Source organism: Coregonus clupeaformis, chromosome 10 (genome assembly GCF_020615455.1).
Source record: "Coregonus clupeaformis isolate EN_2021a chromosome 10, ASM2061545v1, whole genome shotgun sequence".
Taxonomy (NCBI): Eukaryota; Metazoa; Chordata; class Actinopteri; order Salmoniformes; family Salmonidae; genus Coregonus; species Coregonus clupeaformis.
Genome location: NC_059201.1, coordinates 62,662,362 through 62,687,023, shown reverse-complemented (window position 1 = coordinate 62,687,023; position 24,662 = coordinate 62,662,362). Strand labels below are relative to the sequence as shown.

General features: G+C 40.8%; 3 protein-coding genes across 5 annotated transcripts; 1 reads left to right on the top strand and 2 right to left on the bottom strand.

Annotated features, from left to right (window-relative positions):
* Positions 1 to 248: 248 nt before the first annotated feature.
* On the bottom strand, positions 249 to 4,772 carry LOC123491685 (ATP synthase subunit d, mitochondrial-like). The gene is made up of 6 exons (XM_045223336.1): positions 4,633 to 4,772; positions 2,172 to 2,228; positions 1,991 to 2,057; positions 1,343 to 1,387; positions 1,082 to 1,188; positions 249 to 252 (listed from the first exon to the last, which is right to left on the bottom strand). The coding sequence occupies exons 1-6, from the start codon at positions 4,770 to 4,772 to the stop codon at positions 249 to 251; spliced, it is 420 nt and encodes a 139-aa protein (XP_045079271.1).
* A 503-nt stretch (positions 4,773 to 5,275) lies between these two features.
* On the top strand, positions 5,276 to 10,607 carry LOC121578132. Of its 3 annotated transcripts, XM_045223149.1 has the most exons (6): positions 5,282 to 5,478; positions 6,418 to 6,504; positions 6,850 to 6,990; positions 7,070 to 7,155; positions 7,436 to 7,563; positions 7,721 to 10,607. In XM_045223149.1, exon 6 carries the CDS (start codon positions 8,816 to 8,818, stop codon positions 10,007 to 10,009), a length of 1,194 nt encoding a protein of 397 aa, XP_045079084.1. In that variant the 5' UTR covers positions 5,282 to 5,478; positions 6,418 to 6,504; positions 6,850 to 6,990; positions 7,070 to 7,155; positions 7,436 to 7,563; positions 7,721 to 8,815; the 3' UTR covers positions 10,010 to 10,607. The 3 variants fall into 3 exon arrangements, with proteins under 3 accessions (XP_045079086.1, XP_045079084.1, XP_045079085.1); XM_045223150.1 differs by lacking the exon at positions 6,418 to 6,504 and having other exon boundaries at positions 5,283 to 5,478; XM_045223151.1 differs by lacking the exons at positions 6,418 to 6,504; positions 6,850 to 6,990 and having other exon boundaries at positions 5,276 to 5,478; positions 7,048 to 7,155.
* A 4,712-nt stretch (positions 10,608 to 15,319) lies between these two features.
* Positions 15,320 to 18,653, bottom strand: LOC121553981 (homeobox protein MSH-C). Its single transcript, XM_041867399.2, has 2 exons — positions 18,105 to 18,653; positions 15,320 to 17,456 (listed from the first exon to the last, which is right to left on the bottom strand). Exons 1-2 carry the CDS (start codon positions 18,538 to 18,540, stop codon positions 17,041 to 17,043), a joined length of 852 nt encoding a protein of 283 aa, XP_041723333.1. The 5' UTR covers positions 18,541 to 18,653; the 3' UTR covers positions 15,320 to 17,040.
* Between the last annotated feature and the right edge of the window lie 6,009 nt (positions 18,654 to 24,662).

Genomic DNA, 24,662 nt, shown 5'->3' with positions numbered 1-24,662 from the left:
ATTGATAATAAACAGTGAGTAGCAGCAGTGTAAAACCTGCGCCAAATAAACCTACCATTTAAATTATAGACTGATCATGTCTTTGTCAGTGGGCAAACGTACAAAATCAGCAGGGGATCAAATACTTTTTTCCCTCACTGTATCTATCTTAAAATGAATGCACTAATTGTTAGTCGCTCTGGATAAGAGCGTCTGCTAAATGACTAAAATGTAATCCATACAGTAATACAGCATTGACATAAATAAGTTCAGCTAACGACAAACAACACCTAAATGATTCACACTACTAATTTCCAGAGGTGTGGACTCGAGTCATGTGACTTGGACTCGAGTCAGACTCGAGTCATGAATTTGATGACTTCAGACTCGACTCGACAAAATGTACAAAGACTTGCAACTCGACTTGGACTTTAACATCAATGACTCGTGACTTGACTTGGACTTGCGCCTTATGACTCGAGAAGACTTGCTACGAGGACTTGTAATGACTTGCAAAGGCTTGCTAAGAGGACTTGAAATGACTCGAAACTAAAATGTAGGACTTTGGACTCGACTTGAGACTTGATGGCTTTGACTTTTGACTCGACTTGGGACTTGCCTCATCTTTGACTCGACTTGACTCGGGACTCGAGGGCAAAGACTTGAGACTTACTTGTGACTTGCATAACAATGACTTTGTCCCACCTCTGCTAATTTCATACATTAGCGCTAGTATGAAACGTGTGAGGTGAGCTGAGGTAATTAAGTAGGTGAGTCTAGGTGCCACATTCAATCTGGAGCCAAAGACATGCATATACTGCCCTCCAGTGGTACTAACCTGTCAGTACACCATAGCGTTTATTAAATGGGATATCCTACCAGGAACATATCATTTACAGGTGTATCGCATTAGTGGAAACTCACACTGTTCTCAAAGCAGGCTGCCGCTTTTCACTAGCAGAAGTGACGTTTCGTAACAGGTTAGGCAAATTTACGCAGCAGGTTAGGAGAATAAACGTGGCAGGTTAGGACAGGGTTTCCCAAACTCGGTCTTGGGGCCCCCCCTGGGTGCATGTTTTGGTTTTTGGGGGGGGGGCAGTACGGGTGCTTCTCCTTGTCCAGCTTGGTCTCGGGGAACGTGTCGTTGAGGTTGTCGAACGTCATCTGGTCGAACAGGATCATGTTGTGGAACTTCTCCAGCTGAGAAGACTGGGAGAGGGAGAACAGTGAGGAGGAGAACAATGTGTTGACTCTCACTCCATACTCCAGTTTGCAGTGTGTGTGTGTCAGAGAGAGTGAGAAAGTGCGTGAGTGAGAGTGTTCTACTCTATGCATGTATTGGATGCTCACCTCCGCTGAATACTAGGCGGGCCTTGGACACCTCCAAGTAGGCAACTGCATTTTTATTCTGAGGGAGAAAAAAATACCATTACCTCAGAGCAACATGACTGGACAGAGACACATTTCAGAGATAAACAGAGTCAAATTAAGTCAAATATGCCTAACATTTAGGGCCATGAGTTTTTCCTGACCATGCACCGCCCATAGAGATAGATAGAGGACTCCAGTGCCCAAAACCCTGTTTTAGCATGGGTAGCGCCATTGAGGACTTTCACCATTTTGAAGTAGTCAACTGGGTGGAAATTCCTATGGGTTAAGTAAGGATCACACAATTCCATCCGGGTCATCAGGAGGAATCAGCCCATTAATTATACTCATGAGCAAACATTCCATAACTGCAGGTTGCAGTAAATCGCCAACCATGGCTTTTTCCTGTTCAAACAACACATCCAGGTGGCAGTATTCACCCTTTCAGTTTGTTTACCAACTCAGAAAAGTAGTAGAAGAAGAACATTGACTACTTCAAAATGGAGATGGCATCAATGGCGCTGACAGTGCGCTCACAGATGCCATAATGGGACAGATACAAAGAAGAGTCCTCTATCGTTCTCTATGGTAACACCCTGCCCTGGAAAAACTCCTGACCCTACCCATTTGACTTGTAACTCACCGCTTCTTCTTCCTGAGCATCGATGGCACTGGTCTGTGTGACTACCGGCACTGGAATAGTCAAGGCACTGAACCGTAGGGGGGGAAACAGCATCTAAATGAGTACCTTTATATCCAACGAATCAATCACATTGGCACATCAGGCGTGCACATTGGCAAAACCCTATTTTCTGAAGGGTTACACCTTCTTCTCAAACTCATCCACCATCCCTGCTCTGGCCACTGCAGTCCTGTAGTAACTCCAGACAGAGAGAAATCATAGGGATCCTACAAGCCAGTCACCATTGCCCCATTGATCCAATATTGCTATTAAATCAATTAAACTCAGCAAAAAAGAAACGTCCCTTTTTCAGGACCCTGTCTTTCAAAGATAATTCGTAAAAATCCAAATAACTTCACAGATCTTCATTGTAAAGGGTTTAAACACTGTTTCCCATGCTTGTTCAATGAACCATAAACAATTAATGAACATGCACCTGTGGAACGGTCGTTAAAACACTAACAGCTTACAGACGGTAGGCAATTAAGGTCACAGTTATGAAAACTTAGGACACTAAAGAGGCCTTTCTACTGACTATGAAAAACACCAAAAGAAAGATGCCCAGGGTCCCTGCTCATCTGCGTGAACGTGCCTTAGGCATGTTGCAAGGAGGCATGAGGACTGCATGAGGGCAATTAATTGCAATGTCCGTACTGTGAGACGCCTAAGACAGCGGCACAACGTCGCCTATGGGCACAAACCCACCGTCGCTGGACCAGACAGGACTAAAAAAAGTGCTCCTCACTAACGAGTCGCGGTTTTGTCTCACCAGGGGTGATTGTCGGATTCACGTTTATCGTCGAAGGAATGAGCGTTACACCGAGGCCTGTACTTTGGAGCGGGATCGATTTGGAGGTGGAGGGTCCGTCATGGTCTGGCCGGTGTGTCACGGCATCATCGGACTAAGCTTGTTGTCATTGCAGGCAATCTCAACGCTGTGCGTTACAGGGAAGACAACCTCCTCCCTCATGTGGTACCCTTCCTGCAGGCTCATCCTGACATGACCCTCCAGTGACATGACAATGCCACCAGCCATACTGCTCGTTCTGTGTGTGATTTCCTGCAAGACAGGAATGGCAGTGTTCTACCATGGCCAGCGAAGAGCCCGGATCTCAATCACATTGAGCACGTCTGGGACCTGTTGGATCGGAGGGTGAGGGCTAGGGCCATTCCCCCCAGAAATGTCCGGGAACTTGCAGGTGCCTTGGTGGAAGAGTGGAGTAACATCTCACAGCAAGAACGGCCAAATCTGGTCCATGAGGAGGAGATGCACTGCAGTACCTAATGCAGCTGGTGGCCACACCAGATACTGACTGTTATTTGGACCCCCCCTTTGTTCTGGGTCACATTATTCAATTTATATTAGTCACATGTCTGTGGAACTTGTTCAGTTTATGTCTCAGTTGTTGAATCTTGTTATGTTCATACAAATATTTACACATGTTAAGTTTGCTGAAAATAAACGCAGTTGACAGTGAGAGGACGTTTATTTTTTTGCTGAGTTTATATTGCTATTAGATAATGTATCAAGTTTATCATTGTGGGAGTTGATATTCTTCGCCAAAGATTGTATTTGAAAGTATTTGCTAAATGAGTGCCACTGATTTGGCAGAGATGGCATCGCTATGCGTCTTCAGGTCATTGAACATGCCTCTCTGGTTGAGTGGTACCCTCTCAGCGAATGCCGGGCCAGTCAATGGCCTTCTGGGCAACGCGGCGGCCTGCTCCCATCCTGTAGATCTGTTGGGCAGGAGAGAGGATACACTTAATCCTAAAAGGAATGAATAAATTCAACTCACATTAGACATTACAGAGAAGTATTAGAACTCAATATTCTCAATCTCAACTACACAATCTTCAAAGGAGGGTAAATCCATTTGACTTTTTGACAGCACCCCTTTTGATTTGAACGAAACATTCCATACATATTTTCCCATTGTAGAATTATTCTTTTTCCATTTGATTTGATTTATTTGACCATTTTAAAACACAATACAACCACACATGTAGATACAGTACCATGCCATTAAAATCATCGAGGATGACACAAAAAGTTGAAAATACATGAAAACAAAATATACACAAGATTATAACAGATTATAACATGAAAATAATCTCATCAATAGGGAGGAAATAGATGACCATGTAACGTTAATTGAAAACAATTATACTTTCTTTAAGCCTGTGCAGTTTTAAAGCATTTTGCCCATAAACTATTTCTTAACGTTTATCTTAAAACTCCCTAGCATAGGGATGGATTTTGTATGGTTTGGTACACCATTCCATTCCTTGGCACCAGTGTTAAGGAAATAGCTTTTTCCAGCCATGCTCCTATAGCGCAGAGGTCTGATATTGGCAACACTGGCTCTGGTGTGATGAAATTAAAATAACCAGACAGGTAACTGGGGGCAAGGTCATGTATAACTTTAAAAACCATCAACAGTTTGATCTGCATCACCCAGAGATCAACTGGAAGCCAGTTCAGTTTCCTGAAATGACAAGGACCAATGTGTGTCCTAGTGCTGAGCTTGAGTATCAATATCATTAGTTTGTTTTGGGCCATTTGAAGTTTGTATTTAAGATTTTTTGTTATGCCACTGAACCATAAGATACAAGCATAGTCATAGTCGCACTGGATCAGAGATGTTGTCAGGGTCCTCATCGTCTCTATATCCAGGAACTTGGCTACTCTTGCCAAGAACTTTGTCCTGGAGTAAACTTTCCCAATGACCTTCAGAACCATGAGTTCACCTGTCATGTGTTGGTCCAGTTCACATCCCAAGCATGTAACAGAGCTTCTTTCCTTCACTGCTAGACCATTACACTTGACCGAGAAGTTGGAAGAGTTTCTCACTTTGTGTTTGGAACCAAAAAGTATACATTCTCTCTTGACTAAATGCAGAGACAGTTTGTTGTCAGATAACCACTTACTGACTTTAGTCAGTTCACTGCTTAGGGTCTTTTCAACAGTCTCCTTATTCTAATGTGAAGCCAAGAGGGCAGAATCATCCGCATACAGGAAAATAGGGCATGAACAGGCAGAGTCTGTGTCATTTACATTGCATTCGGTATGTATTCAGACCCCTTCACTTTTTCCACATTTTGTTACGTTACAGCCTTATTCTAAAATTGATCAACTTTATTTTTCCCCTCATCAATTGGGGGAGAAGGGCCTTGGTCAGGGAGGTGACCAAGAACCCAATGGTCACTCTGACAGAGCTCCACACAGTAAATTCCATAGTGTTAAATATGCAGTGTCAAAGTACATTGACTCTTACAGAGTTATTACTACAACAGTTGGAGTAAGATACCGCCCAGTGTTGGTGAAAAAGTACGTTGTTAAAAGACGCAGTGTCAGACGTACTCTGGAAAGCTCCGCCCACCTACGACTCGTCTCAAACGGACCACACATTTTCACGGCGCCATTTTCTTCATGTGGAATGACTGCGGTAAGTTTCTCCTAAGCGACTATACACACATTATTTGTCATTTTAACAGAAGCAGCATTTAAGAATTACTTTATATCGTTGCTAACAGTGCACTCTAGTTGGTTTTAGGTCTTAAAATGTCGAATTTTAAAAAAGGCTAACGTTAACATGTTGTGACTGACTTCTGTCCAGTCCATGTGCCAGCAGTATTAAGCTAACGTTAATTAACATTAACTGACGAACATAACGTTCAAACTAGACAATGTCAGCCCGATTTATTGTAAGTTATGTTAATACAACGTGGAGGGGGATTGTGTACTTCTTGTTAACGTTCAGATATTACAGGAACATAGCAAAGACTAAGGGGAGTTGGCTAAACTAGCTACAGTTAGCTACGTTAGCTTGACTGGCTAACTATGTGCGGGTGGCATGGATTTATTATGTTAACGGCGGGTAGACATTAACCTTGGACACTGCTTAAGCGGTGTGCCTTTATTTTTTTCTGGATATTATACAAAATGACTTTCGGGTTTCAAAGCAGCAGCAGTACTGTTAAAATACTTAAGCACTATCTTAGCACACACTTATGGTGTAACGTTTAGCTAACATTATTCAATTCAATGTTATTTATATTGTCAAATCATAACAAGAGTTATCTCAAGACACTTTACAGACAGAGTAGGTCTAGACCACACTCTATAATATACCAAGACCCAACAATTGCAGTAATTGTGCGGGCAAGGCGGTAACATTAATGTTACAAGGATGAAAATCAGACGTTATCCTTTTTAATGTGTTTGACAGTAACTTCAATTTAACTGGCCATTTCTGCAAAAGTGCTGATCATTTCTCAGCACTTTGGTGGCTTGAAACAATATTTTTCTTATATTTGAGGAAATACTGCTAAAATAAGACCATCAACTTTTTAACTGTGAGAAATTGTACTGATACTATTTGCAGGGAGCATGCTGCTTAAAGCTAAACTTGGAGATGTCCAAAAATTTGTCAGAATAACTGAGCCAAATCTGAAAGACTTTTTGATTGCAGGTAAGAATTTGACAATGTTAGTAATAACTGTCTGAATTTAGCTGTTTAAAATTGATATACTGGAATATTCCTAAAATGATGGGACATGTTAAGTTCTCAGGTTTTTGGAACTGGTCCATTTTTGTACGTCTAAATTTCTTCTGTTTTGCCCTTGGTAACTACACTTTAATTGTGGATGCATTGCTTAAGGTATAGTTATGATGCTACAAAAAAAAACATTTTAATCACTTAATAGTGTTTGTTTAAAACCTATTTTATAGGGTAAGGTAGGTGTACACAGTGAAATTATTATATAAATAATGATTTACTTTTGTTTACACAAGCTTTTATCCCTGTTTTTTCTAGCATTTGCAAAGTTTGGTGTCCCAGCTGTAACAGAAGGTGTGAAAATTGTTGACAGTTCAGGGACTGAATTGGATGATGATGTTTTTGAGGATATTATAAAGGATCCCTCAACTGGGGTGCTAACCATCAAATATGACTCAGGTTTGTTTCAGTTAATTAGACTAATTAATGAATACGTTATTTCTTTGTTTTATGAAGTTCATGGTGTCTATTATTGCAGAAAGCTTCCATCCACAAGTGAGCTTGAAGAACTCTTGCTGGCAGCTGATCCTCCTGAGGATGGCACTGAATTGGATGTTGACTTTGGTAAGATGCTTGTAAGCCTACCTTTTGTGTTGTATTGCAATATCAACATTATGTGTAAACATTTAAATATCAACATAATACTAAGAAGCTGGATCTGTGAAAGATTTACGAGTACGTTCTGTAGCAGTATATTGAACAAAACTTTTGAGATTTGACTCAGCCCTGTGGATGTTTTAGTTAGAGAACTTCTTGTGATGTAGAACTGCTGTCTGTCTGGGGGTCTTTTGTAAAGAAAACAACGTAACTGAAGTGTGTTAACATTGAACTTGTGTTGTTACAGGTTGGGACAGTGATCTGTCATCGGTTTTACTGCTTATACACCTGATTCCACCCTCCGCTCAGGGTCGGAAGAGACCAGGAAAGGTTTCCGCATCCCAAGCAGAGAAACATCTTGTGGTATTCAAGAAGGTTTGTATTTTTTCTAATTTGTGGTATGAACACCTAATATTAGGCTACAAGTATTCATTCAATATTCATATTCAATAAGAGTAGTGTATTGGCTCTTTCTGCATATTCTACAACTACTTGGCCATTAACTACAGTTTTCCCTCATTTGTCTTCGCAGACCGGAACAAACATTCAAGAGCATCTCGATGCCATCACTACTAGCGCTCAGCCCTATCTCCTAGCTGTTGGAGTTAAGAAGAATGCAATCCACCAGTTCTTCATCATTATCGACAAGAATGCCATACCTTGCAGGTCAACCTCTTCTCTTGTTGCTTTTGACGAACTATTTAAGTTACATTTTGTGTTTGGCACATCCTACAACACCATGCTCCACAACATGTACACTTTCATCCAAACTACAGTGTACAGCATCGATGCTGGCAAGGTCAAAGAGAGCCCTCGTGTTGCTGAAATCAGGGCGAGGTTACTTCATTAGTGCTTGAAGTTTCTCCTCGAACATGAAGTGTTTTGTTTGTCAGGCTGAGTTATCGAGTTCAAATATGCTTGTTAGGCATTTACGATTAGTTCACGGTTACTTGCCTGGAAAAAATCTCCGGCTTAAATGTGCTCAGACTGGATGTGGCTGTGCGTTTGGTACGTTTTCTGGTTTTAGGAAACATTTAAACACAAAACACACTGAGTATATTGACCAACAGGTTGACCCTGATGTTTATTTAAGCAGCATTGGAGAGGCAGTGACCACTAATGTAGAGGAGACAGCTACAACGTCACGGACAGTTAATGAACACGAGGTAGCCACATCTACTCTGTTGAAAAAGTCCAACAGGAGCACTCTAGATATGTGTGCCTCTGCTGTTACACAACTAAAAGCAGCTGGATTAAGTCAATCTACTGTAAATAGTTTTGTTTCCTCCATGGAAGAAGTGTTTTTGAGATTCAAAGTCAAGCTACAGATGCAGCTTTGCAGTGCTTATCTCCACAGGAAACTGAAAATAAGAACAGAATAGAACAATCTTTGCAAAAGTTGGAAAACCCTTTCACACCCTTAAATTCAGAAGCTAAACGAAATAAACACTTCAAAGAGAAATGGGGAATCGTAGAACCTGTTGAAAAGGTGCTTGGCACAAGATTTGACAGCAGAAGAAACAAAACAACTGGGACATACGATCAGGTCGTTGTAACTGACAAGTTTGCATATATTCCTATTTTAGAAACACTAAAGGCCATTTTTCAAAACCCAGAACTTGCAGACATGTTCAAGCCCAGGCACATGCCCAAGGAAGGTGTGTATGCAGACTTGAGAGATGCCGCCTATTTTAAAAAAAGTCCCTTATTCTCTATAGAAAAAGATGCCATACAGATCCAGCTATTTTATGACGACTTTGAAACAGCAAACCCCTTGGGGTCTAAAAAGGGTATACACAAATTAGGTGCTATATACTTTACATTAAGGAATTTTCCCCCAATCTTTAATTCATCATTGATAAATATTCATTTGGGTGCTCTTTTCCATGCGCAGGACATCAAGCGTTATGGTTTTAATTTGATACTTGAGCCACTTGTCAGTGATCTTAAAGTACTCGAGACAGAGGGACTTAAAGTTCCCAGATTGAAAGATGTGATTCACGGTACCATAGTTCAGGTCACTGGTGATAATCTTGGGTTGCATGGTTTATTTGGCTTTGTGGAGTCATTTGGGGCAAGGTATTGTTGTCGTTTCTGTCTCCTTGAGAAAGATTGTTTTCAAACTGTGTTCTGTGAAGATGATCCAAAAGTTGTACTACGAACTATCGAGATGCACAAACTGCACTGTCAAACTTTACAAACAGATCCTACACTACCTCATATCTATGGTGTCAAACGCATTTGTCTGCTGAATTCACTACAGTATTTTAATACAGCCAACAATTTTTCTGTAGATATAATGCACGATATTTTAGAAGGAGTTGCTCAGTTTGAAGTCAAACTTGTCCTGCAGTACATTAAGGAAAACTTCCTAAATGCTGAACAACTGGCTGGTAGAATACATGCTTTTGACTATGGATACAATCAGCAGCGAAACCGTCCACCTAGAGTAAAGTTGTTTGATGGAAGTAATGATTTGGGGTTGAATGCTATACAGTCTTGGTGCTTATTACGTAATATGCCTTTGCTATTTGGTGATTTAATACAGTCAGATGACCAGCACTGGCATCTTCTACTTTTGCTTCTACACATTGTTAACATTGTATTTTCCCCAGTCCTTACAGAAGGCATGACCATTTACCTCAAACATTTAATCATTGATCATCATCAGCTCTTCAAGCAGTTGTTTCCTGCAATCAATCTCTTACCAAAGCATCACTTCATGATTCATTACCCTCGTAATATAAAAAACATCGGCCCAGTTCTGCACATGTGGTGCATGCGTTATGAAGCTAAACATAATTTTTTAAGAAGCAATTAAAAAGCTTTAAAAATGTAACAAAAACATTAGCCAAAAAGCACCAAAGTTGTATGGCAATGTATCGAGAGTCCTTTAGCAAGGAAAGATTAACTTTAGGTTCGGGGAAGATGGTAACACTTAGTGAGCTCAAAGAAGGTCCCGAGATTGCTTTAAAATGTGGGTCTGTATTGTCTACCAGTGTGTTTTCTGCCAAGTGGATCAAACATCATGGTACAGAGTACCGCCGTGACTTCATTATCTGTACTGAGGTAGCATTTGAGATGCCTGTATTTTGTAAAATCAAAATTATTGCTGTGAAAGATGACTGTGTATTGCTCTGTGGAAAACTGATGGAAACAGTGTGTTTTGATTACCATTACTATGCCTTTAAGGTCAGGATGCATCCAGACAGGGTTCAAAAGGTGATCAACATTACTGAACTGTGTTACTTTAAACCTTTTGATGTTCAAATGAAGTATGGAACGACAGATTCCTCCTTGTATGTTGTTCCCTATTGCCATTTTATGGAAACCTAAGGTCAATGTTTTAAAAAGGGATTTGTATTCTTAATATATTTTAGCCTGACATAGTTGAGCTGTTAATAAAAATTTGAAATGCATTATTTTGTGGTAAGTTGTGATTTTTACTCACTTAATGGAGTATTTGGTGTAATTTGACACTAAAAAAGTGTAAAATGAATAATGCTGAGATTTATTTCCGTGACACTATACGGTGTTAGAATTTGACTCTATTTGAGCTTGTTTTTCACTGCAAGATAGTCAATTATCAACACAATAGTGTGTAACATCAACACTTATCAGAGTTATTTTAACCTTGAGTGTCAACTCCATGCAGTGTTAAACTGGACTGGAATCAAACTCAATCAGAGTTGATTTGTTATTTTAGAAGAGTAAATGATTAACTCTTCCAAGGGTAATATTTACACTCTCCAGTGTTATTTAACCTTTAGTGTAAAATTAAAATAACACTATTCAGTGTAAGCGAGTGTTAAATTTTTACTCTATTTAGAGTTAATTTAACTCTAAAATGTTAACACTATGAAAAGAGTCAAATTAACACTATTTCAGGGTGGGACCATATACACTCAGAAATAGTGTTAAATTTAACTCTTTAAGTGTTACTTTAACACTTCAAAATTTACTGTGCAGAGTTCCTCTGGGGAGATGGGAGAACATTCCAGAAGGACAATCATCTCTGCAGCACTCCACCAATCAGGCCTTTATGGTAGAGTGGCCAAACGGAAACCACTCCTCAGTAAAAGGCACATGACAGCCCGCTTGGAGTTTGCCAAAAGGCACCTAAAGAACTCTCAGACCATGAGAAACAAGATTCTCTGGTCTGATGAAACCAAGATTGAACTCTTTGGCCTGAATGCCAAGCATCACGTTGGGAGGAAACCTTGCACCATCCCTACGGTGAAGCATGGTGGTGGCAGCATCATGCTGTGGGGATGTTTTTCAGCAGCAGGGACTGGGAGACTAGTCAGGATCGAGGGAAAGTTGAACGGAGCAAAGTACAGAGAGATCCTTGATGAAAACCTGCTCCAGAGCGCTCAAGACCTCAGACTTAGGTGAAGGTTCACCTTCCAACAGGACAACGACCCTAAGCACACAGCCAAGACAACACAGGAGTGGCTTTGGGACAAGTCTGAATGTCCTTGAGTGGCCCAGCCAGAGCCCGGACTTGAACTTGATCTAACATCTCTGGAGAGACCTGAAAATAGCTGTGCAGCGACGCTCCCCATCCAACCTGACAGAGCTTGAGAGGATCTGCAGAGAAGAATGGGAGAAACTCCCCAAATACAGGTGTGCCAAGCTTGTAGCGTCATACCCAAGAAGATTCAAGGTAGTAATCGCTGCCAAAGGTGCTTCAACAAAGTACTGAGTAAAGGGTCTGAATACTTATGTAAATGTGATATTTCCGGTTTTTATTTGTAATATATTTGCAAAAATTTATAAAAAAATGTTTTTGCTTTGTCATTATGGGGTATTGTGTGTAGATTGATGAGGGGGGAAAACAATTTAATCAATTTTAGAATAAGGCTGTAACGTAACAAAATGTGGAAAAAGTAGAGGGGTCTGAATACTTTCCGAATGCACTGTATGCATAAATATATGTAGAAAGGGACTTTTTGGACCTGAATGCCAAAACATTCAAGAGATAAAGATGCTCAAATCGACCTATTTTGCCTACCCCACCATACCATGAGACATCCATGTCTTCATCACTGGAAAAGATAAACGGTTGAGATTGATATCATTTAAAAGCTTACAAACAGGGTAGTCAAACTTTAATGCGGCAATCAGCAGTAGAAACATTAACAAAGCGGCCTCCCCGTTCCTGGTTCGGTAAAAAGCTGAGGGATGGGGCTGGAGAAATGTTATCACTCTCAAATTCATAGACAGAGCTACGGATGCAAGGATTTACCCTCCATGATATCAAAATTATAGTTTTAACCAGGAAACCCTGGTGTAAAGGGATACAGTGGGGGAAAAAAGTATTTAGTCAGCCACCAATTGTGCAAGTTCTCCCACTTAAAAAGATGAGAGAGGCCTATAATTTTCATCATAGGTACACGTCAACTATGACAGACAAATTGAGAAAAAATTTTCCAGAAAATCACATTGTAGGATTTTTAATGAATTTATTTGCAAATTATGGTGGAAAATAAGTATTTGGTCACCTACAAACAAGCAAGATTTCTGGCTCTCACAGACCTGTAACTTCTTCTTTAAGAGGCTCCTCTGTCCTCCACTCGTTACCTGTATTAATGGCACCTGTTTGAACTTGTTATCAGTATAAAAGACACCTGCCCACAACCTCAAACAGTCACACTCCAAACTCCACTATGGCCAAGACCAAAGAGCTGTCAAAGGACACCAGAAACAAAATTGTAGACCAAAGTAACAAAGCCTACCATCAGACACACTACGCCGCCAGGGACTCAAATCCTGCAGTGCAAGACGTGTCCCCCTGCTTAAGCCAGTACATGTCCAGGCCCGTCTGAAGTTTGCTAGAGTGCATTTGGATGATCCAGAAGAGGATTGGGAGAATGTCATATGGTCAGATGAAACCAAAATAGAACTTTTTGGTAAAAACTCAACTCGTCGTGTTTGGAGGACAAAGAATGCTGAGTTGCATCCAAAGAACACCATACCTACTGTGAAACATGGGGGTGGAAACATCATGCTTTGGGGCTGTTTTTCTGAAAAGGGACCAGGACGACTGATCCGTGTAAAGGAAAGAATGAATGGTGCCATGTATTGTGAGATTTTGAGTGAAAACCTCCTTCCATCAGCAAGGGCATTGAAGATGAAACGTGGCTGGGTCTTTCAGCATGACAATGATCCCAAACACACCACCCGGGCAACGAAGGAGTGGCTTCGTAAGAAGCATTTCAAGGTCCTGGAGTGGCCTAGCCAGTCTCCAGAGCTCAACCCCATAGAAAATCTTTGGAGGGAGTTGAAAGTCTGTGTTGCCCAGCGACAGCCCCAAAACATCACTGCTCTAGAGGAGATCTGCATGGAGGAATGGGCCAAAATACCAGCAACAGTGTGTGAAAACCTTGTGAAGACTTACAGAAAACGTTTGACCTGTGTCATTGCCAACAAAGGGTATATAACAAAGTATTGAGAAACTTTTGTTATTGACCAAATACTTATTTTCCACCATAATTTGCAAATAAATTCATTAAAAATCCTACAATGTGATTTTCTGGATTATTTTTTCTCATTTTGTCTGTCATAGTTGACGTGTACCTATGATGAAAATTACAGGCCTCTCTCATCTTTTTAAGTGGGAGAACTTGCACAATTGGTGGCTGACTAAATACTTTTTTCCCCCACTGTAGGTCCATTCTATGAATTATATTTATATGATTGAAATGACACCCACCCTGTATTCAAGAGCATGTTGTGTCTCAAACGATGGTGGGCACAACACAAAAACCTCAGATGATGTAAAGTAGGGTCTAAACTACAACATATGGGAATATGAAAAATATCAGAGTTCATGAGTTTTTAGATAATTGACGTTAAAAGTTAAAATATGTCAATTGTTATTAAATAACATTTTGACAACCCTGTTTGCAAGCTTTTAAATGATATTAAACGCACCCGTTTATCTTGTCTAGTGATGAAGACATGGATGTCTCATGGTATGGTGGGGTATGCAAAATGAGTAAACTTTGAGCACCTTAATCTCCTGAATGTTTTGGCATTCAGGTCCAAAAAGTCACTTTCTGACCAATTCTTCCATGGACAAACATGTATGGAAAGTTTTGTTTAAATCAAGGGATGCTGTCAAAAAGTGATTGAATTCAAATAGATTTACCCAGGAGAAACGTGTCATGCCAAGACACATGATGGATTCAGTTGGGTATTGCTATTGGGTTTGCTCAGCTACCATTTCAGCACTGCTGTCAAGAAACAATGTGGTGACACTTGAAACAATAGTCACGTTTTGAATTATGCAAGCATGCCAACGCTTGTACTTTTCTTCTGCAGATGAGCAAAACGCTGTTTATTCATTGCAAGCACTAATGTAAAACGTAACTGCATGTTTTATGCTAACTCTGCAAACTAAATGTTTGACAACATTGCAAGTTGTTCGCACCAATACTACAGCCAAGGTCGGAATGCAAATACATGAGATTTCAGACGAACGCCGACGTGTAGGAAAGGTAACAGTAATGATTATATGCCGTGCATGTGCAGAACAAGCACACGTTGCATAAACTAATATTTCCACAAATGACATAGCTACTAAAACGTTTTATTTACAATACTTTAATTTTAAAAAATACCTCACACGTCCAGGCGTTTACCCATACTGCGCAACTGTGGAAGTGCTTCTATTTCCTTGGTACATCCAATGGTCGGGAAACAAAATAATGAGTGTATATCGCCCACTACCGTGTTGGAGTGTGAAGTGGTTCCAAACACGAGGACCCTTGCGCACTAAGCGCACCACTCCAAAATCAGGACGGGTTTCTTGGAGATTGTCATATTTCAAAAATACTGAACCTCCTCCCAATTTCGCTAATGCTCCCTAGTATACTTAGTGGTGAAAAATGCCATATCATTCCAAAACTGTAGCCTAAACAACCATGGGAGAAATGAAGACACATCATCACTTGTTGAGTAGGCCTATACGAAAAGCTTGGTGATGGATGATAAAACGGTTCATGGGCAATTAAGAAATGACATGATAGATGTAATAATACTAGTTGAAATCTACTGTTTTTGTGTTTAATATGACAGAGATTAATAAAACAAAATCATAGCATCCAAACGTCATTGGTCGTTCCAACTACCGTTTAGCTTAACAAATGGCAACAAGACACAGTTAAAACAATATATCAAGGAAAATCTTATGAAAGCGTATGATTATAATTATTATTAACACAATTTTATTAAATTATGATCATAGGAGTAGGGCTATTAGTGGTAGTGATGGGCATATTACAACAGCCGCACAAGTCTAGTCTTGTGAAGGTAGCCTATAAATTCCGTTATTCTTGACAAAGTAGGCCTAATTCGCACAACAATTAAATTGTTTTAGAAACATATATAGCCTAAGGATATTGTTCGTTTAAACATGGAAAGTATCAAGAACACTTTTGCTGTTTTTGTTGCAGCAATTTACCATTTCAGTCGTCATAGATGAACGAATTATACAAATATTATTCAGAATAGTTGGAGGCTAAATACTGAACCTTGAAATGAGAAATTGTTGTTACATTTCTAATAAGAGAAAATGAGGAGATAATGTAGGCCTACATTGGTTCCTGTAAAGTCAATTTCTCCTTTCAGTCTTGATGTTCACCGTGTGACGTAATACGTGTAATCAGTGTTCATTGACCGAGACAAAAGCATTCCAACAGAAGTTTAAATTATAATGTTTATTTACTGAGCTCAGTTTTTACAGATATAACTGAATAATTAAAATAAGACCATGTATGTACACAGTACAGATACAGAGATATTTTATAAATACCAATATTCCTGCGTGTTCTTCCATCAGAGTTGCAGGACACGTGAACACTATAATTTACAATGATTTATTTATATTTCTTGAAAATAAAATCAATTTTATATCATACAAATATCCCATTTGTAATTGGTCTTAAGGTCTCTACTCTCTAATAGTAAAAAAGTACAAATTGTTTATGCACATTTGTTTTCTACAGTAATATTTCACTCCATGAAAAGAAACACCGGATTTACAGAGTTTGCAACTGGAAATAAATGCGGCAAATGTACACATTCATAATGTTCCATAATTGTATGCACGGACAATTGAATATGAAAAATCGTCAATATTGAACAAATTAAACAAATGACAGACATTTTACAGTTCAAGTAAGCTTTCCGAGAGCTCAAGATAGGCCTAGTTGGTATTTTAAGGCACTTTCAATAAGGCTGTTTTAAGTACTTTTTCGTTGCATGGCGCACAGGGCTATATTTTACGCACCATGATATTGACGTTGTCTAGGCCTGTTAAAATTACATAAACTTAATGTTAATGCCCCCCTTTGTGTATAATCGAAATGGATACAAAAATATATAGGTCTAGTGATCAATTACACACATGCTGTTAGTTGCAAGTGGCAAACGGGTTGTGTTTTAAGGCCTCACGAGCATTACCAACTTGGCTATTGATAATTGCTCAACTATCAGAAATCGCTATCAGAAATATACAAAATAAGGCCTATAGGCCTTTGTTATAAAATGATCTTGCAATCACCTTTTCCAAAACGAATGTGGCCAACATTAGGCTAAGAATATCTAGGCGTGAGAACATGTCCCACAAGTATTGGCCTATTTGACTTTAATGAGCTTATACAACATATATCTTTAAATGATCTCTGTCGCTTAGACAAATATAGGCCTATGGGCTTTCTGGGAAATGATGGCTTTCTTGAAAAATATATCCACGTTTCAGACAGGGGGTAAAGTTAAGTGTTGCAACCATATTTGAAGACATAAATGACATATAATTTTCTCTCAAATGTAAATACACAATCTAAGTCAAGACAAATAATACATTCCATAGGTGACAGGTCCACCGAAGAGTCCCGGAACAGGTAAAGTGTGCCTGGGGTAGGCGTTAGAATGTCCGTAGAGAGATGGAGAGCCCATGTGCGCTCCCAGGGGGAATGGCAGAGCAAAGGCAGGTAGCATGGGTTTCGACGCCAGTTTGTATTTTTCCAACTCGGCCTCCTGAAGTCTCTTGGCTTTAGCCCTCCTGTTTTGGAACCAGATTTTGACCTGGGTCTCGGTCAAATTGAGGGAGTTGGAGAATTCGGCTCGCTCCGCAATGGAGAGGTACTGCTTTTGTCGGAACTTCCTTTCCAGAGCGAGCAGCTGGGAGGTAGTGAAGGGCGTTCGAGGTTTTCGGTTGTTTTTATGTTTCCTTAAAGGACATGGAGGTGGACTTAAGCTTCCTGGAGGGACAAATAAATGAAAAGGTATTGTTATTAAATGGAAAACTCGAGAACGGCTGACCCTTTAATACAACACATTTCACTGCACCTATGTGACAATAAAACATGATTTTTTCATCATAATTAGTCTCACCAAACAACGTACGCATTTAAGGACTTTGACATAAGGTTTATACCTGCACCATGGATTTTAATGGGTAGGCCTACCAATTTCCCAATTCCAAAATAGGCCTATGACAAACTTCGGAACAGACAGGAACTTTGTCTAATGGTGCACAGTTTAGACCTATCAGGCTACTCTGAAATAACATTGTAATATGTAGACTGTTATAGGGACATTTCGAGGCAAATTCTATTGATTTATGGATAGACAGGCACGACCACAGTGATGACAACAGATGTGAAGTAGGCTTATAACGATCTAATATGTGAGGTAATAAAGATCTAATAAATAGGACAACATCAATAATAGACTAATAATAGAAAAACTATGAATAATACTACTGCTAATAATATGGCTACTACTACTACTACTACTATATTATTATTATTATTATTATTATTATTATAGACAAACAATAGGGAATAGTTGGCCTAATTAGTTGACCAAAGCATTGACAGCCAATAACTCTGGAAGGAGGGACTTACGAGGGGGAGTCGAGAAAGATGAAGTCTGGAACCAAGTGCTCTGGTCTTTCTCACAAAAATCTGGATTGTCCTCATTCTGACAGTCCGACACGCTCTGCGAACTTTCCGGGGAAACTTTCCTCTCTGCGTAAAAAGTCCTTGGAGAAAACTGTTCGGTGCTCTGCACCGCCGCCGTCACAGGCTTCCGTTGAAGTAGACCCGATTCCGAGGAGGGAGAAGAATAGTAATTCCTGCAGGTTGTCTTCTTGGAAATCAATGATTCGACGCTGAATGGAAGACTGCTCGTCTTCATTTTGTATCCTTTGTCGGTTGTCATGTCTTTGGGTTGAAGCTCCTCACCCTCCATATCCGACTCTTCTTTCTGGTGGAGTTTAATCTCGTGGGACGGAGACCCCGGTAGGCCAACGGGATTCATCTCAAAGGGATACGGGGCCATACACCTTCGCCTGGCCAGCTCAGGGGAATCGGATCGCGTGCGAGAGTATGGTGTCCGGTGCTGTCCTCGCGCTGTCAGAATATTGCCCAGTAGCTAAACTCACTAGATGGGGTCGTCTATAAAAGCGCAGTAAGTGTTCACCTCTCCGCGCCGTCCAATCATCGTCTCAACTTGGCCTCGTGACGTTCCCAGCTCTCCTTTCCTCCTTCCCCATTGGCCCGCTGCCTTCCAAGAGACATCAAGAGGCCGGTTGAAAGCGACAAGAAGTTTTAATCATACAGACCCCGTGCGGAGCTGGTGCATTGATAGCTCAAGGGTTTTTTGTCTCCGCGGAACACAAAGTAGACCAATTTTAGCGCAATTAACCAGTGGGGAGGCCTCATGAGTATTTACATCCATTAGTTGAGCACTCATTGGAACCTTTCAATTAATTAATTTCGCACCTGAGAACGTTTTGATAAGATGCAGAAGAATGCGTAAAAGTAAATGTGGGTAAAGTTTGCTCAAAGTGTCAAAATTCTTTGTAAGGTTATGAAGGAATCCTTTTAAATTATTATATAGGCTAAAATAAAAAAATATGAGACAGGACAAAAAATATGGGAATACACAAATACACAAAGAAATTGATACTCATTAGAATATTAAAAGTCATCTAAACATTTATGAACAGACATAATGAAGAAATAAATCGATTTGCTATGACTGTTGGTCACACAGCATTATGCCAATTTAAAGGCCGTCATGGACTTTTTAAAGTTTACAATAGGCTCGGTTGAGAAGCAACAGGCGTTTTTTCTTCAGGTCAAACTATTTAATAAGCCAGACAAGTTGTGTTTTGGAAGGCGCCAGCCTCTGCGGGATCAAAAAGGAAGCTACTTCGGGGAGAAAAGGGAACGGTTAACTCCACTTAACCAATTGTCCTCGAAATATTTAATAGTCCAGTGCATAGCTGCAGGAATGAGGCACAACCACGGACATTAAAGACGGTTAGCCTGTTTCACTTCTTGGAAGAAGAGAACAAACATGATCAGGTGATAAGAGGGGCAGTATTTCAAAAATGTTTTTGAAATGGAAATAGTCAAATGAACAATCAGGAATAAAAACAAAAATACAAAAGATCAGGAAAAAAAGACAATGCAATGAATATTGATTTTGATTTTTTAAATAAAGCCTGTTAATTCATAATTATAACAAATATGGAATATTTGGCATTTGCCATCAAATACTTTCCACAAAGTAAAGTAAAAAAAAAAGAAGACATTTTAAAGGGACAATTAACTGCCTTTAAAAAAATCCTTTCAATATTAGGAAAAATAAAATAATAACTTGACAGTTTGTATATCTGTGGTGTCCTGGCCTGATTTCATATGTGTAGACCAAGTTGTCTCTTATCACAAAACATTATTTTGTAGCACTTTAGAGTGGCAGCATAGGCCTTATGTGACCACATATTATTTCCACATTAATGCCAACGGGATTCATCTCAAAGGGATACGGGGCCATACACCTTCGCCTGGTGTATGGCCCCGTATCCCAGATTGCAGTGCCTCCAGTCCACAAAATAAGCTCCTAAAGTTTAGTCTCATTTCCTTCAGGGGCTTTGTAACATAATGATTCTCTCAGACGTTCTCCTTCACTAAAAGCATCACTTCGCCCTAGTGTCATTGATGTCAACTATCTTTCATGACGTGTATCATCCCAAACCGTCACCCTTCTGCACTCCCAACATGATACCACATTAAATAACATCATATAATCCAAGATGGCCTCCCTGGCATGGCCAACCCCACCTATCTCAGGACCCCACCGAAAGCCTGCTTGACTTCCAACAGTCATCAGCAGGATCAAATACACAATTAAGATTTGGTAAAGTGCAAAATGGCCGCCTAGTAGGCCACAAGCGGGGGGTTTGTGTTAATTGAATTGCCCCATCGCTCTTAGGTTAATATTCTGGCAAGGAAGACACTTAGAGAGACAGAGAGAGTGCATGGTCACTCCAAAACACTGGAGACCCACTCAGCCCTCTTTGGATAGTCTTTGTTACTCTTCACACTTCAATTTACAGCTTAGTTGGATTAAAGGGTGAATAATTCATTATTTGAATCTGGCTCTTCATGAGGAGGCACGTGTGATTGGTTCACATCACTTGACTGCCAGCCAGTCATTTTTGGTTTATGACCTTATGTGAACTTAATAAAGATGCACTCTCAAACTTTTGTTTAATTTCAGCCACTAGTTTTGAAAGTGGTGCTCACGAACCAAAAGTGGTCCCCGTTTTTTGTGTGCTAAGTCATCCAATCGTGTACTACCTCATCCATTTCGTGTGATATGTTACGAATTTGGAAATTGTTATGATATCATCCGATTTTTGCAATTCGTGTGATATGTTACGAATTCAATTAGTGCAATATGATACGAATTTGTTGTGCTTAAGATCCCCTAGTGCATCTTTAAGTCACAATATGAATGAACTTGTGTCACACATTAAGTGTAATTGGTCCACGTCACTTCATAATAAGTCATATTTGGTTTATGACTTTATATGATTTATGTCACACCATATGACTGTCATGTTTGGCCAACTTCCCAAACTGATATAGTTCTGTGGGCAATCAGGCTTTTTCTCAAAGCAACATAAGGACAGGAAAGATTGATTGATTGGTTTACTCTGCGAAATGACGTTGCCACGAGCAGCACCGCAGATATTGCGATGAGTGAGATGCACGACTTCACTTTCACACAAGGGTTCTTTGTAAGGCAAAGTGTTCTACCTAGAACCGTTAACATCCTAAGGAAGAAAATATTATTTGATGATTCTTTGGAAGGCAAGAAGGGTTCTACATAGAACCATATATAATATTTCCCAGCATGCTCTATTGCAGGGAGATTTTCAGAATTGTTTGTTTTACTGTAATATCTGTGTTTTTGCATGTACATTGATTGGTTGATTAATTTTATGCTACACAAAGATAAATAACATACAGTTTCCTAAACATCCAATCTGTTGGAGTTATTGCACCCGTTACTGAGATGGTTGTTCCAGTTTCGATGATTGAGGTAGTCTCAGTATTCAATCTTCCCTACCCTGGCAGTCATTCTGAATGCAGGTTGCGGGTGATTAACAATTCCACTTGTTGGATATCCTAACTCTGGCTGGATTCCCATAGGAATTACACATAACTTTGCAAGCCAGCATAATGTGACTTGCAGGCCTGATGTGGCCTGTAAACCAGGAGATTCCTAACAACACTGTGTTTGGGTATAACTAGGCCCTCAAAGAAAGGCCTTATGATACATACATTGTCATAAATAATACAATTTTAAAGGCTAATAAGGCCGTTGGAACCATTCATAGAGGGTTCTAGGAATAACCGTCCAAAGATAAAAGGGTTCTCGGTAGAACCTTTCATAGACGGTTCTAGGAAGAACCTTTCAATGATAAAGTGGTTCTTGGTAGAACCCTTCATAGAAGGTTCTAGGCAGAACCCTTCATAGAGGGTTCTAGGTAGAAGCGTATACAGGGGGTTCTTTGAAGAACCCTACATAGAGGGTTCTAGATAGAATCCTCTGCACAGGGTTCTACCCAGCACCAAAAAGGGTTCCCCTATGGGGACAAACCGAAAAAAAAAACCTGTATGGTTCTACTTAGCACCTTTTTTTAGAAGAGTGTAGGTCATATCACTGAGTCTACCTTTAACTGTAAATTCAAGGTTTCCACTTTTTCCCAGGATCAGATTTAGCCTAGTCCTGGACTATAATGCACTTTCAATGGAAATTCTCCATTGAGAATGTTATTTAGTCCAGGACTAGGCTTAATCTAAGTCCGGGAAAACGACCCTAAGACTTGGCTCCAAATCTCACATATCATTCAAATACATTTCCAAATATCTGAATGAATAGTTACAATAATTTACACCCCCCCCCCCAAATGAGTCAGTCATTATCAATATTCGAACCGCTGTGACAGTTTGTCATAGATGTTTTTTCAAGCCCTAATTTGGGAGTCTACCCCTGCATTTTCATGTCTAACTATCTGCCTCTCTGTCTCCTCTCTCTCTGACTCAACAGGCACTCTCCACAATCTCCTAGCCCAGCTGTTTTAGGTTGGAGATCCCAGCAACCATGTACCCTTCAGTCAATCTAATCTCCCAACTGTCGTGCGAGACGAGGATGAGAGCCGAATCATAGAGCAACACAAATCCATGCAGAGATTTACCCGATACAGGTACTACCCGTAAATACATCTACATGTGAATTTACAAGAAGTTACAGTAAAACGTTCCCCCCTGATGTTCGGCCGGGGTCTTCGGTTTCAGACTTTCAGACCCCTTCTCTCCTAGACCCTGAAAATGCATTTCTGTAACAGCATGCAGGCGAGTGAACTGTGTCAGATGTCATTACCGAGTTTGAAAGCAGATCTGTCCCCCAAGGTCGACCCGTTCGATGGGAAACACTTTCCTTCGGCACCCGAAATAAAAACTTTGTCTGTGTCACAAATGGCACCCTATTCCCTATGCAGTGCTCTACTTCTACATAGGGAATAGGGTGCCATTTTGGACACAGCCTTTCTCTCTCGTATGGGGACATTTCCAATATTCTCATGCTTCGATGGAACCACTCAGCCAGTTCGTAAAAGCAGGGGCCAAGTTTGGGCAGAGAATTTAGACAATGTGAGAAAAATAACTAAGTTAGATCATCTTTATAAGGTTCAAAATGAGTGGTATGGAAACTGTGACGTCACGAGAGGCTATACAGCTTTCAGCGGGATTGCTCAAGTAGTGCAAGGAGACAAGGTTCAAACAAAACAAGGATTTTATTATAGGTCTTGGGAAATTAACGAAAATATAACAAAATTCTGTTATCTTGTGGCTCTTTAAGGGTTAACAGTTCAGGGATGTCTCTTCCACATCCAAAATCATAATTCTCACTCGCTCAGATAACTTTTCCCCCGCCTTACTGTAGTCCACGTTGCAGCTAGTGGCCAACCCAGCAAAAAGTCCTTCCAAATGTCTCTCACGTATTTCCACAGGTGCATATATCCAAAGGTGAGTATTTCCCAAAGGTAAGTATCTCCAAATCCTTATATTCCTCATGGAAGTGGACGTGCAGCACTCTTGTCCTCCAGAGAGCCCAGGTTGGAGACTGTGTCTCTTCCCTTCCCAAACCTTCAGCTCATCAGCTCCTCATTTGTTTCAGCTGCGTGGGAAGATTGGCCATAGAGGGGTGGAGTTCCCGACCATACCAGCAGATGGAGCCATAGCTGTCTGGGTTTGCAGCCACCTCAGGGGGATGTAACGTCCCTCCAGGACACAGCCTCTCGTGACATCACACATCCCCCTCCTCGGGACCGACGTCCTCGTCGGGGTAAAGGCAGCGAAGAAGGCATCACGCCGGGAGAGGGCGTCCGCATTGCCGTGGTGCTTGCCAGACTGCTCTCTCTTCAACTCCTCCAACTCTAGGACCAGGGACTCAGCCTCCTGTTGTCTCTCCTTGAGTTTCTTACTGAACGCATCAGCCTTGGTTTTAGCAGAGTTTAGCTTCTGTTGAGCAGCTTTCAGTTCCTTCTCTCTCTCTGCCTCCGCATTCTTCATCTTGTTCTCCAACCCCTTGTACTTCTCCTCTGCCTTCTTCTGGACCTCCTTACTACTGCTCAGGGTCTCCTCACACTCCTCGATGGTCCTGCGCAGCCTCTCCAGCTCCTCCTGTTGCTTATGGAAGGAGCTCTGTTGGAGTTTAGCCTGGAGGATATCTAACTCTTCTGTCTTCATGTCTAACTGTTGCTTTAACAAACGATACCTCTCAGCGGTCCCCTTCAGACCAGACAGTTCTTTGTCCAGATTCTGTAGCTCCGTCTCTGTGTCGGTCTGGGCACCTGCCATCCCTATCAGAGCCCGGGCGGGAGTGAGTAACTCGGAGGATTGCACCGGAGCCTTCCCAGGATGAGTCTTGCCTCTCCGTTTCCGAGGTACTCGGGTTATCCTCTCCTGAGACTCTCTCCAGAGTGGGTAAAAGGCTGGGCAGTCTCGTCCAATTAGGACAGGGACGGGGAGGGAATCAACCACCCCGCCGTCGTGTGTATGGTTCCCCGTGTGCTGGTCATTGTAAGTTCAGTAATGGGGTAT